This window comes from Echinococcus granulosus, assembly GCF_000524195.1.
Source record: "Echinococcus granulosus chromosome Unknown EG_S00008, whole genome shotgun sequence".
In the NCBI taxonomy this organism is placed as follows: Eukaryota; Metazoa; Platyhelminthes; class Cestoda; order Cyclophyllidea; family Taeniidae; genus Echinococcus; species Echinococcus granulosus.
Window position 1 is genome coordinate 411074 of NW_020170388.1, and position 13460 is coordinate 424533.

At 41.5% G+C, this 13460-nt stretch overlaps 4 protein-coding genes across 4 annotated transcripts; 2 read left to right on the forward strand and 2 right to left on the reverse strand. All coding sequences in view use genetic code 11, as the record gives it.

The window, feature by feature from the left end:
* Positions 1–1354: 1354 nt before the first annotated feature.
* Positions 1355–2896, forward strand: EGR_01941 (hypothetical protein; the record flags this gene model as incomplete). The annotated part of the gene is made up of 4 exons (XM_024491190.1): positions 1355–1468; positions 2294–2477; positions 2578–2780; positions 2858–2896. 4 exons carry the CDS (start codon positions 1355–1357, stop codon positions 2894–2896), a joined length of 540 nt encoding a protein of 179 aa, XP_024354333.1.
* A 1566-nt stretch (positions 2897–4462) lies between these two features.
* EGR_01942 (Nucleoside diphosphate kinase) lies at positions 4463–5348 on the forward strand (the record flags this gene model as incomplete). Its single annotated transcript, XM_024491191.1, has 5 exons — positions 4463–4630; positions 4671–4876; positions 4907–5007; positions 5042–5160; positions 5241–5348. The coding sequence occupies 5 exons, from the start codon at positions 4463–4465 to the stop codon at positions 5346–5348; spliced, it is 702 nt and encodes a 233-aa protein (XP_024354334.1).
* Positions 5349–5508: 160 nt separating this feature from the next.
* Positions 5509–8299, reverse strand: EGR_01943 (RING finger protein; the record flags this gene model as incomplete). Its single annotated transcript, XM_024491192.1, has 5 exons — positions 5509–5775; positions 6677–6799; positions 7658–7731; positions 7800–7990; positions 8187–8299. 5 exons carry the CDS (start codon positions 8297–8299, stop codon positions 5509–5511), a joined length of 768 nt encoding a protein of 255 aa, XP_024354335.1.
* A 1278-nt stretch (positions 8300–9577) lies between these two features.
* Positions 9578–11546, reverse strand: EGR_01944 (hypothetical protein; the record flags this gene model as incomplete). Its single annotated transcript, XM_024491193.1, has 4 exons — positions 9578–9673; positions 9838–9915; positions 9951–10064; positions 11475–11546. 4 exons carry the CDS (start codon positions 11544–11546, stop codon positions 9578–9580), a joined length of 360 nt encoding a protein of 119 aa, XP_024354336.1.
* Between the last annotated feature and the right edge of the window lie 1914 nt (positions 11547–13460).

A 13460-nucleotide genomic window follows, 5' to 3' on the forward strand; every position in this document is an offset into this window, starting at 1 on the left:
CCCCAATCATTGAATTTGTATACTACTAAGGGAATATTTGAATGCAATGCTACTAATTCCTCTCGACAGTTTCACAGGATCTGGAGCTCTGCCCTCTTTAGAAACTGTATTAAGGATGAGTGAATGTGATGGCCATCCCGTATGTTCTTCGCTTGACATAGGAACATTGGCCTCAAAGCAGAGGCATTTAGTAAGAAGGAGGGTTTAAAATTGTTCCTTGGCGATGAGGTTTTGCGTTTATTCCACCTAGCCGCTCTATTCTCACTTTGGTATCTGGGTTCTATCCATCTACCAGAGAGGTGGAGGGGGTACCGCATGTTCACTTAATTGGCACCTTCATACTGTAGACAAATCTAAATCGCTTTTTCCATGTGGTTCACGGCTAGTTTTGCCTCATCTGTTCATAGCATTCCTGCAGAATACGGGAGAGAGGTAGTTGCCGAAGGAAGGCATCATTTTCAACTCTTCTGTTCTTGGTCATCACACATCCCCCCATAAGTGGCAGCTATTCTTCTTCTGCCACTATAAGGTTTACTATTTTAATGACATGATTTGGGATAGCTGGCCTTTAGGATCAGATTCGCTGATCGCTGTCACTAATATAGGGCTCCGAGACTTTTCTGAAGACGACAGAAGTCATAATACTAGGGTTGAGGGGTTGCTGGCGTGGCCTAGGTACCATGCCGCCGAGAAAAAGCACAATCAACGAGCCTCCTCTGCTCGCGTAACCAAAACAAAGAGTTAGACAAACAATCAAAATATTGCATACGAATATGGGTTTTCAAGTGAACCAGTATGACAAATCTTCCACATATCTGTGCATTCATGTGTGAGATAGCGATGACCATTTTTGACTCCGAAAATAGCTAAATTATGATGCATAGTTTTGCACAAAAAACACAAATTTCACGATTTTCAAAGAGGAGTAAGTTTAAGTTAAAGTTTGTCATCATAGGAAGTAGTAGTTGGACAATTTATGTATGGTAAAGCACCAGTTTTCCAGTCACACAAAGGGTTAAAGTAGACCGCAATGGTAAAGTGAATGGCACGTTTGACTAGCAGCTACGTGCCATTCCGGAAGTTATTTCAGCAATTAAAAATGGCACGAAATAAAATTCATTTTCATCATTCTTGGGCGATCAAGAAAGTTAAATAAGTAGCAATTTCTGGCCGTTAGAAACAGTTTGACGCAAGGTTTCAGCACAAAGCCGTATTTCTAATAACAAAGGAATAGTGGGAACGAGAAAAGTATTGGGCTAAAGGTCAAGTATTATGTCCTGTTATTACAAGACAAAGCCATTTGTAAAATTCATACTTAGTGGACTATGAGGAGAAACCACGTGTTTCAAGTGACATGGACTCGTGCAAAGCGAGGACTAGAATCGGTTCAGTCAGGAGGGTTCACACACCGGAGCACCCAACGCTTCCCAGTTGGAGTTGCAGAGTCTACTTTAATGCAGCGAATCCAGTAAGTTATTCCCATTTCCTAGTTGTAAGCCCAAGTAAAAATAGCAGATTTTAAGGAGAACGAATTTCTTTTACTTTGACATGGTTACCCTCCTCATCTAGTCAGCTATGCAAGCATTTAACATTTATGTGGCGGTAAGACTGAACCGGAGGAAAAGGCGTCTTTGTATCCATCAGTCCGAACTACCAATTGTTTGTGAGCGCTTGTATTGTGTTCAACATTCCAGCAAAAGACTCATCTCTTGTACAATTTTGAGTTAGTCGTACTTCCAAAATGAGGCGGGTGTTTTACTTTTCCAATGAGTGATCACAGCACTCACGGATAGGTGTACTGTGAGTAGGACACAAAGTATCATGATCTTGACTGTCATAGACAAACAGACGTATGGTCGCCTAATTCTGGAAGGTTAGCGCCACGGAAATGCTGTATCGTACCTTGGCATGCTGTGGATTCTAGTAGAAATGTTCGGATATGGGTTTGGCGTCTCCTTTAAGGTGGAATTTGGTTCAACACCACGTGGTATAGCATACACGCATACAATCACAACTGCAGGTGACTGCGTTTATGATGAAGGGTGTTAGAGTTTGATTGAACTAGATTGGGTAGGGCTGGAGTGGAGTGGAACAAACTTAACAGGCCCGGACAGGTTCACGACATGTATGTGGTCTTTGGGACTGGCAGTAGGATATGATGGTAGAACGCTACAGCAAGGAGTGATGTAACCTTTAAGATCATGACTTAACTCGATCTTTTATTGTATTGCATATCTTTATCCCACTATTCTACTCCCCGTATTTCACTGACAATTAAATTGGCTTTTTGAAGGAGTCAGTTGTCCTCAAGCCCTATGGGCTGACACCAGCGGAGCTGAGAGAAGTACAGAGGTCGTGGCTTGGTGAAAATGCATGTCTCCGATTGGAGGAGGCTAGGAAGTTGCGCCAGGCCTACATTGTCAACAAGAGTCCGGGGGACCCGAACAAAACAGCAGACCCCGTTGAGGGTGGGACAGGTGCCTAGTTAGAAATTTATTTAATGACAAGAGCTGCCTAATCTTCCATTTTGTCGTGACTCTAAACAAACTTCCTGATATTTCGTGCTCCGAATGTTAGGAAATACTAATTTCGGCATCCCTGAAGTTGATGAAGAAGAATACGCAGAATTTATGAGTCTTTTAAGATGCAATTACAGCGGTGAACGCCAGTCTGGATTAACAGTAGCGCCGGATGCAAATGGAACTAACTTGAAGCATTGCAGTGAAGGAAATATTCGTCAGAAAATCTGGGAATTGATGCATTTGGCTGAAGAAAACCAGGTAAAAGCAATTAATGGCCTGGGTTATATTTTTTCCATCAGTTTGATTTGTTTAAACTAACACCTATCAACTTTCAGATCAGTGAAATGAAGATACGGAAGTTGTTAATGCAATGAGATGGCGGCACAATAAAGACGATGAAAGTGAATCTCTTACTTGCAGTTTTACGTGACTGAAATTGCTTTTACCTGTGAAAAGTGCCTCATCATAATCGCGCATCTTTTTATTACGTAACAAAGCTTTGCGGCGAAATTTGTGACGTAATACCCGGAGTGTCCCTAAAATTCATCATAAATCATACCACTAAGATGGAAGATTGGTTATTGTTAAAGTATAGAAGGGTGGGGAGGCTTAAAGACATAGGCGGCAGACTTTGTCGCCAAGTGGTACTAAACTTGGCGCAGACTGAAAGCCTGCAGAGTTAAACATTTTTTGAGCACCATCCTCGACGTATTTCGCGATTCAAAAACAATTTATGAGTCAAAAACTACAGCTGCTAGCTTTTTATGTAGGTGAAAGGACGTCTGGTCCCGACGTCAGTAATGGGTCGTGCCGAAATCATTGTATTTACAGTTTCGTCCTACCTGTGAATTGGGATGAAGAGGGGAAGTCAGTGAAGGTATTTGTAATTCATTCGCTATTTATTGGAACATTTGCCAAAGAACAGAACCATTCAAGAAAAGACTTAATTTAAAGTAGCTTTGTGAGCCATTGTTTGGCATCTTTGTTCTTATTTTTAGGCTGCCTGGCCGTCTATCTAGGTTTTAAAAGAGGTGACCATTTCTTTTATACATGTAATTAGTATTCTTAAATGAAAACAGTAAACAGCTCCAGGTTAAACTTTTCCTAGTAATTCCAGCCAAATTTCGCTTCGGATCTTAATGGTCGTCTTGCAGAACATGAGATTGAAAGCAATTAGTAAAAGCAATTACCATTTTAACTAATCTGTTAAGGGTGTTTGCATCCAACCATAAACATCAAATGCTGTTTTTATGTAAAATGGGGGCCTAATAAGTAGCTACGACAAAGATGATAGTCATCTTTGTAGTCCGGGCCCACTTACCACTAGCATTAATATAGTACCTGAATCACCCCTGTAGTTGTAAAAAGCTGGACAGGTAATAAATGTTTATTGTTGGCGTACCTTAAAGCTTGGTCGTAAGCGCGCATGCCTACGTCTATGTAAAACTATTGCAGTAAAATCGGTGCACCAATGTTACCGCAATTTTTAGGCTTGCTTTCAGATAAATGCGACCTGTGCTATTGCACTAATTAGTAGCTGAAGAAAATGTGGCTCTCGGGAGTTGTCACTAAATGTGCAAGATTAAATCATAAATGGACAAATAGTTAAGACACATGGTTGTACCAAATATGTGATTTGAAGAATTTAAGCCAAAAAAGTAAGACATATGCGACCGGTAAATAAACGCCACAAAGTCATAAAATAGACACAATTGATCAGTTAGTTGCCATGATGACAACGTCCCTAATCGTTCACCGTTTTTGTAATTTCGTTAATTACGAATTACATAGTGGGCTAAGAACACAAACTTTACCAAATGGGCACAAAGGGAGGATATTATAATGGGAGGCCAAACTTATTTACACATTACAAGTGTTTCTACAGTCTAAAATACCAGCAGTTATGGTGACGAAGGTTAGTTACTAACGCGCAAATTGTAATGACGGCTGGAAAATTGAGCGCATTAAATAATGAGTTGCTTGAGGAGAATAAGAACTATCCAGAGATTATTTTAGAGAGAACTTTGGCTATATTTAAAACCGCCGCATGGAAAAAAGAAGTCCCTCTAGTTGATATCTTAATGAAGGATGGCATTACTGTGACCAACGTAAGGCAGAAAAATTGCTGACCATTTACAACATATACAGAGGCGATTTGTTAAGCTTTCTTTAGAGCAGGCTATGGAATTTTACCAAGATAGAAAGAATCAGGAGGACTACATCCAATTGGTGGAGGACCTCAGTTGTGGCCTAATTCTCGTAATGGTTTATGTCAAAAATGGCATCACTAAAACATGGAAAGATATCGTTAATTTTCCAACATCAAAAGATACAGAAAACAGACTGGCACAAATGTACTGTATATGCTAAATGCTAATTTTAAGGTTCTGGAACGAATTCGGTGGAGTGGAGATGAAGAATCCATTTCATGCTAGTGAGTCAAAAGCGAGTGCTGTAAGGGAAATCCGATTCTTCTTTCCAAACAGTAAGTACCATATGCAGTAGAAAATCCGACTTAGCCATTATGGAACCAATTCCAACGAAACAATACGCTAAAGACTACCTCTCGAAAAACGTGATTCCAACCCTGTTAACTGGACTCACAGAAGTGTGTAGAAAGAAACCCAAAGACCCTGTGGTTAGTTCCCGAGTTTTCTTGGATAAAAGAGGATGCACTACATCCAATCTAACTAATGAGATTTTTTTTCGTCCTAAAAGATATTTTTGGCAGAATGGTTGCTACAAAACAATCCCAATCAACCAGGAACCAACGAACTTTGTCCACAAATCGAGGTGCCGAATCAGGAATCAAAACTATGGATGTAGCCACAAAATTAAAAATACCCACGAATAAATGCCTCTATTCTGTAGCGAAACCATGAAAAAAAAAACGAATAACAATAATAGCAACATAAGCAGTAATAATTATACTGATAATAAGGAACGCCTGAATAGATGCGGAAAAAGCCAGACAAATCTATATAGGTCAAGCATCGGCGATCAGGTGTCCTCTGAACAGGGCAGCTACGTAGATGAAGAAGACAAGACAGACGAGACAGTCATCTAGGAGACCAAAGACACCCACTATGGACTCGGGGAAGATATCCAGTGGCGAGATGACGTAGAAGAAGACAAAGAGGAAAAGAACAATAAGACGTAGTCTCAGGAGGCACGAGATCCCTGCCTCCCCCTCAAACATTACACGCCAGCAGTAGCGCAGCAAAACTGGAAGGTCGCGTATTTGGTCCATAAGCTGTACGGAGAAAGGGATAGAGAATTACATTCACAATAGAGGGAATAAAAACGTTACTCGGTGCAGATTTAAAATTTTAGACGTGAGCAAGGAATAGGCTACTGATAATGCCCAGTGGCTCAGACAATGCATCGCTACGGCATTATCCGATGTCGAAACTTCCACTACTTGTTTTAGTTGGTAAAGAGCACCCGCCCACTACTTTTCGTTCCACACAGGTATGCAATGAAATTACCTATTACAGAATCAAATTCTTAGTGCTTGGTTTTTACATAGATTGAGAAAAATGTGCAAAATTACCATATTTTACAGCATAGAACAGATTTTACGAGTTCTGAGGACACAAACCAATTCAGAACGTCACTCCAAATGACGATAGTTTTAATATTGCGTCGAAAGCATATTTAAAATTTGGGCTGCAAATACTTAAAGCTCTAAAAAGTGCATCTTACTAGAGGTTAGGAGTGTTACTGAATGGCACCGATGTGGTTAAACTCACAAAGGCAAGCCAACTTCTAGTGAATACGCCTAAACCAGCATCTCCAAAACCACCAACTCAAGCAACCTTCATAGGGCACGAAGTCGTAAAAACGCTGTTCTTCGACCGCCAACGTTTTAGGATGAACAAAGAACTCAGAAACAAGACGAAAGAGCCGCATAGCAGGCTCTAAATGAGCCAAATTATCCCCTTTTACAGCGAGTTCAAAGTGCAAAATCCCATGATTTAAGAAAAGAATTTCGGAAGGTTGTACTTGAAAGTACTATGGATTAATGCGATAGCAATACAAATACGCCTAAATATCATTAATGAAATAGTAAGATACCACTCAATTAAATAAGAAGGATGAACTGAGGGGTTTGTACACAGACAAGAAAAAGTAGGCACGTCCAAAGCGCTTACAGAAACCGGATTTCCTGAGAAACGACGATTGAAAACGGCAACTCTCGACTCCACCTCGGACCGTTCTGCCGGGTCACCAGTATCCAGATCAGTGGGTGTGAAACGTTTGAGCAGGAATCGCAACTAAAATTGACACGAAATATACGACTTTAGCAATTCGCGAGGGACTTTTACTTCAAGGCAAAATTTATACGGTCATAGATACAGAAAAAGGGCACTGCCATGGCGATAAAGAGGAGGTTGGTCACGTTAGTGATCGTGCTAGATAGCACATATGTCGTCAGCCGGTCTAGTCAAGACAGTTAATCGCAATGGTGGTTGATATTAACAATGCGCGCATAAAGTAGCGCGTGGTGGTAAGTGATGCTTCTTATCAACGAAGGCACAAAACCCGAACCCAAATATGGCTTCAATCAGAGTCAAATGACAGAACACAGCCGTTCAACGGTAAGGTAGCTAGAAGGTGCAAATGTTGCAAGAGTGGTGACACGGCTGCTAGCGACGAACCCAAACCAGCAGTCATTAAGTAGGGCGAACATTCAGGGTGTGGTTCTGATCACCTGAACGACGCATAGCTACCCGTCATGCAACAAAATTGCACGAGAAGCGAATAGTTCAGCGAGAGTGCTGAACAAACGAATGATTACACCTCCGAAAAATTAGCGCATGATGAATAGAGCAACAGTGTAGCAAGTCGTCTAGCGACAATTCAGCCACACTGATAAGTGTTTCCAGACCAAAGCTCTCTGAGTATTGGTCTCTGGAATGAGCGTATAGACATAAAGTCAAGCTGTGAAAATTACACGTGTATTTTTCACCCCTTGGCAAATGTTTTTATATTTTAATAGCCCAAAAGTTCTGCCTTGACTGAAACGCGCCCGTACCATTAAGCATTCAAGTTTAGTAATGGGAGATGCACGAAAAAAGACAACATTTTGTGGGCCGAAAAGTCGAAAAAGGAGGAACTGAACAAGGGCTTACCTGACTTCGACAGACGGGACAATTCGGCTGAGATAATGGGGGAAACCTCTGCCAATAAGCGTAAAAACACTCACCTGCAAGGAAGCCCAAGAAGTGTTACGCATCAAAAAGGGGATTGTCCAGTCGTGTGTGGGTAACTTACCACAGAACCGATGTCGGCAGTTGGTCTCGACTGCGAACTTGAGATCTTCCAGACAGATGGGACAGTCATCCACTTCTGCGATATTGGAAGAAGGTGCGGAATCACCGTTAGAGGTACAACGATTTCGTGTGGCTCGAGACTGACGAACTTCGTTAACGGTCTGTTCACTTTCGGGGTGGATTTGTGATATTCTAATGCAGGGAGGAAAAGTGAATTTAAAGGCCTCAGTAAGGTTTAAAGTTAAATGTAAATATGGTAGAACCACATAAGATGCAAAGGTGTGGGTTTTTGGAATTTAAGAAGAATTAATGAGCTATTTAAAGCCAAAAGAATTAGTAAAAGGCATGAAAACAAATAATCAGCAGGGACAAGAAGAACAAAATTTACTCGGAAGGGGACATGAAGCGACGGATGAGTGAAACTAAAAACACGGCGACAATAATCGATGATAATATTAATACAAGCGAAATGCTATTTTCGAGACCGGAGATGATTTCCATGGTATTCGAGGGTAAATCCGGAGAAAAATGCCAGAATTTGCCACTGAACCGAAGGTTGGACGATTTACACTTGTGAAGGAGACTACAATCGGAAAATAAAAAGATGTACGGGTAACTAGAGCCAAATACAGTACCACTCAGTTGGTCAGTTGTTTGTAAGTAGAACAACAAAGATTAGTAATTTGAGAAGACCGCGTAAATGATATTGTGCTAATGTAACTGAGATGTACACATCACATGTGGAAACATGCAACTGACGTTGGAATCAACGACCAGATGACAGTTACATTTACGGGCTAATTTGACACTGTAATCACCATTTAGGTCGGCATAACATACAAAAGTACGTCAATGAAGTGGTTAATCAAAAGGCAGGGGACGCAATAATGCGTTAAAATACATTAGTACCTATAATCTCGGAAGGCCATTTATATTACTCCAATTAGATTGAAAACATGCACTCGATGTAGATGGAAAAGGCGAGTTTTTGGGCTTTCTGTGCAAGATTTTCTACTTAGTGATGCAGTTGTTTATGATAGTATTAGGGTTTCCAATTACTTTTAAATTATTTGAATAATTCATAATTCCATATTTTACCCACTTTTAGTTATGTAGCTATCAGCTTTTGCTTAGTACAAATGTAAATGCATTATTTCTAATGTATGCAATCCGCGGAAATATGGCTTCAAAAGATGACGCATTATGCAGGGCCCCAAGATTCCCATGTATTCGACACACAAAAGGTATTGGGGCTACCAATATGGCCCGGAGGCCAGCCCACCCAGCGAGGTACAATGGCCAAGACAAAGTGGTCCTCTGCCGAAACCGACCGTTAGCCAACCAACTCGAGCATTGCAACATATTTTGTAACACTTAAAAAGCAAGCTAATCTGGAACATCGTGATCCACTGTAATGAGAAAAATTCCCTACAAAGACTCGGGAAGATATAACTTTTGCATGAAAATCCAAAATGCTCCCTATGGGTATCCTCCTTTGTGTTGAATATTCAAAATGTTAATTCTCCTGTAGGTGTTTTTGTGGGAAAACTGGGCGCAATTGGCATAACAACAGTACTTTAGTTAAACCAGTTTAACGCAATTTCAATGCAGCAAAAGTGACGGCCGATTCTTACGCTTTAAATGATTTTGAGTACCACAAAGAAAGTGGCGAAGTCCTTCTACCCCAGTAGGCCATTAACAAAGTGGAATGGGAAAGAAATCTATTTGTTGGTGTAAAACATGCAGTTGTGTATATGTTAACTAAATTTCACCGCAGATTCAAACGAAGTCTTTTCGCAGTTCCGTATCTTCGACTCCTTCATTTGGTTTGCTCTCCATTTTTGTAGGAGCTGACGGCTCTTTGGGTGAATCAACCTTTGATTAAAACATGCCTTAGAAAGAAGATCTGTACGAACCTGTAGCAAATACGTATGCTTCTTCATAAAATTACAATGTTACTAACAGCTTTAATGAAAGTAAGTTTAAGAACGCAAGCAAATAATTGGTTGCATAGGTAAGGAGTAGAGTGGAAAGCTCACCAGTTTAACGCTTCTCTTTTTTATTAATCCTGAGCGTTCTTCCACGTTCTTAGGTTTCGGCGCCACCGGTTGAGGCCGCTAGGCACAGTTAACTTACTCAAGAGACCTCTCACCTTAACAATTGCAACCGATTCTCTGCTGCTTGGAGTCCCTTTTGCGCCCCTACTGCTCAACGCATTGATACTGGCTTCAGTGTTAAACTCCTCGTCCCTCGTGATAAATAAAGGCTATTTTATGGAAGAAACAGGGTTATTTTGCCCACATTCGTTTAGGTATAGCGTGTTAGGGGAGAACATTGTCAACCAGTCCAATTACTAGATGAACTGGGCAGCACTGATACTGCATTATCCTAAATGAGTAATGTTGTCGTGAAGTGGATTTGGAATAGACTTAGTAGTGATTGCTTTGGATAACCTTCCACTTAAAATTACTAATTTGTTCGCCTAGTTAGATTCATGAATGTCTACAATGTAATAATATTCACTCACATTTGTTTGACTTCCTCACTGAAAGTTCTGTGGGAATCACACTGATTAATATTGCACAGTAAGTAATCTTATTTCCTCAAAAAAGACAACATCTACACATGAGAGGATCAAAATAGAGTTATAAAACGGATCCGCTCATCAACAACACTTATCGGTTGGAAAAAGTCAACCGACTCCCCTGTATGAAGCTATTCATCTGCGCCTCAACTTTTAGATTTCTTCGCTAAAGATGGGAGAATCCCTTCGTTTACCTTTTCTACATTAAATCAGTCTAAAATAAGTAGTACTAAGGCACAAATCCACATTAAAGGACAGTTAGTTGGTCACCATAACTTTCCAACTATTTGTAGTAGTTGGAGCATGACATGGAAAGCAACCTACCATTAGTCTTGAGGTGCAGCAAGTAACTCCGGCACACGATGTTGTTGGCGTAAAAATGGGGCCTATGAACCACTCCTAGGTGAGAAAACAAACGCGCACATCTATCAGCGCAGCGAATTAAGTGGGTACCTTGTGCGGGGGCGGTAAGCAGGAGGTTTACCTGTCAATTTACATATAAGAGAGGTTGTGCAATCGCCAGTTGTGTTTAACTAACCACTAATGCAACTATTCCTTGATTTGGATGAATGAATCCACAATACTTAATAGGAAGGTTTAGCACTTAAGCAGATGACCAAAATAGTACCACCCAATACTTGAACATATTATCATAATTGGGTTGTATTGCTTAACTACACAGGCTCTTCATGTCCCGCCAATTCTGCCATTGTATTGAAGGTGTTGGCTGGTTGTCTAGACACTGGAGAAGCAAGTTATCCACGTAGATTACTAAAAGTAATCCGAGGAGACTTACCACGGAATTACTATCAAGACGATTTTGGCATTTGGCAAGGTTCAAATTTCGAGTTCTGCATAATGGCCAGTAACGAAAATGAGACCTGGCCTCAGAGAGTTGAGATTACCTGTTAATTACTGTTTGTAATTGTCGTAAAATTTGGGTTGCTTAGTACTCCTGTTTGAACCATTAGTGCCTTGTCGTCTTCATGCAAGCACGAGGGTTGAACGTGACCGAGGTCCTAAGCGGCAGTCAACGCGATTAAAATTACGGGTGGCTCACAAACGACTGGACGGATAAAGTGTAGCCATGACACAGGCACGAGCCACCTCCACGTTGACACCATCACTAGAGGCACCCTCGCAGTAGGCTGCTGGCATTGCCATTGCCTGTAGAACGGATTGTTCACGCAGCTGTGAGTTTTATGTTCCCATGGCATTTCTGCACAATTTGAATCACTATATAGCATATTTTGATCAATTGCAGTTCCTGACTAGACTTGATCTGTTTTTATCCTCGATTTCGCTATCTACCTTCACCATAAACTCTAGGTGGTGGGACTGTGGCAGGTGTTGCTGAACGAAACAGTCTTCCAAGTAGCAGTTCCACCGACCCTAAATGAATACTTTCCGCTGATAAACTCAAAAATGTTTATCATTGTCGAAACACGATTCCCACTTCTATACACGAGTTTCGCACAAGTTCCACTACATTTAAGTCTTGCCTATAGGAGGCTGCTTTGGTCAGCAGTTCCAGCCAAACATATGAGGTGTGATACCACCACTGTACATTAGCTTTCCCATTAATGTTGCCTTCCATCATTGTCTTTTATTCATTGTGGTCATTTTCAATTTCCAAAAAGATTCAATGCGGCCGAAACAGTAAGATGGCCACGCGAAATGCCAGTGGCGATGATCAGATGAAGTAGCTGTGGCTGACTGGGTATCCAACACGTTCGCTATCATCGAAGTCCCAATTTTCTTTTCCGACTTCTGATTCTGCAGTCTCCAGAGCTTCCAGCACCGTATTGTGAACGAGACCTTCATTGCATGCCTGCAACGCATCAGCCTTTCCTATGCCTTGTTGTCGTCGGAGGAGCTATTCAATTCCCAATTTCGCTACATTCAACCGTTCACATCGGTTGCTCAGGGGAATCAGCTGGTCAGCGAATCCTATGATGCTCTTACGATAAAACCATCGACGGGTCATATACTGGAGTAGATTTAACTTCAAGATGGGATATTAGTGTTGGGTGGCAGACAAATTTCACGTTTAAATGAGACGCAAGGGAACGATGACGGCTGAGATTCCAACCCCATTGATCTGCCTGAAGAGAATCTAAGGAGGCGAGTGTTCTTGACAGGGGTTGAATGTACTACACAGAAGTGACGTAGATCTACGCGTTGTCAGGTAATGAAAGCGATACAGTTTCTTGTAGCTGGCTATTTTAAATGATCAAGATGAAGACTGGCAAATGCCGAAGAAGTCCCTTGCAAATAACACTGTCTGCCCAGCATTCCAGTTTCTGCAGCAATGACCCGTCATTTATACGACCTTCTAATCAGGTGCTGTAGCAACGTGCCACAGAGATGAGGAGGTATTAGGGTATGTGTCCTCATGTCACCGCAGTGGGCACTGAAACGATTTGCGAGGATTGGGAGGGTTTGCGTAACAGTGCGTGTAATTACGACAAACATCGGCCAGCCAAATATCCACCCAGTTTCAATTCGCTTTAGCTGTGGGGATAAAAGAGCTCTGAGCGTGCCAAAATTACCTACGAGGAAGGGAGGAGACACCATTGGATAGTTAGCAATAACCGCAAGAATTTTCCACTCTCCCGTAGTTCCACCTACCATATCGCGATCGCAAATTGCCTCGCAGTGTATTGGCAAGATAATAAACCTTACTTGAAGAAGTACTGAAGAAATGCAGAGGCGGAAGAATGAGACATTATCTCCCTCCATGTTAAGGTGTAGTGCAAGGTCTGCGCACAAGTAAGCTCTTGAGTTGTCTTGCAAGAACAGGACTTTGTGCCACTTGATTGACTCACCCTGACATTTTTTCAAACTACTTTTCCACCACACACACACACACACATTCCAGGTGTATCGTGTGCCAGGTAGACAAACCGCCAACGTAATCGGTCGTTGTGATGGACGTGCACAAAGTATGCATAGTCGCCTATCGATAAGATTGTGACGGATGGTAGAGACTAAAAATCCCTTTTCATCACAAATTACACGAAAACCATTAAAATCAACGAGAAGGAGGTGGAGGGCAACACCTCATCTGCATTCATT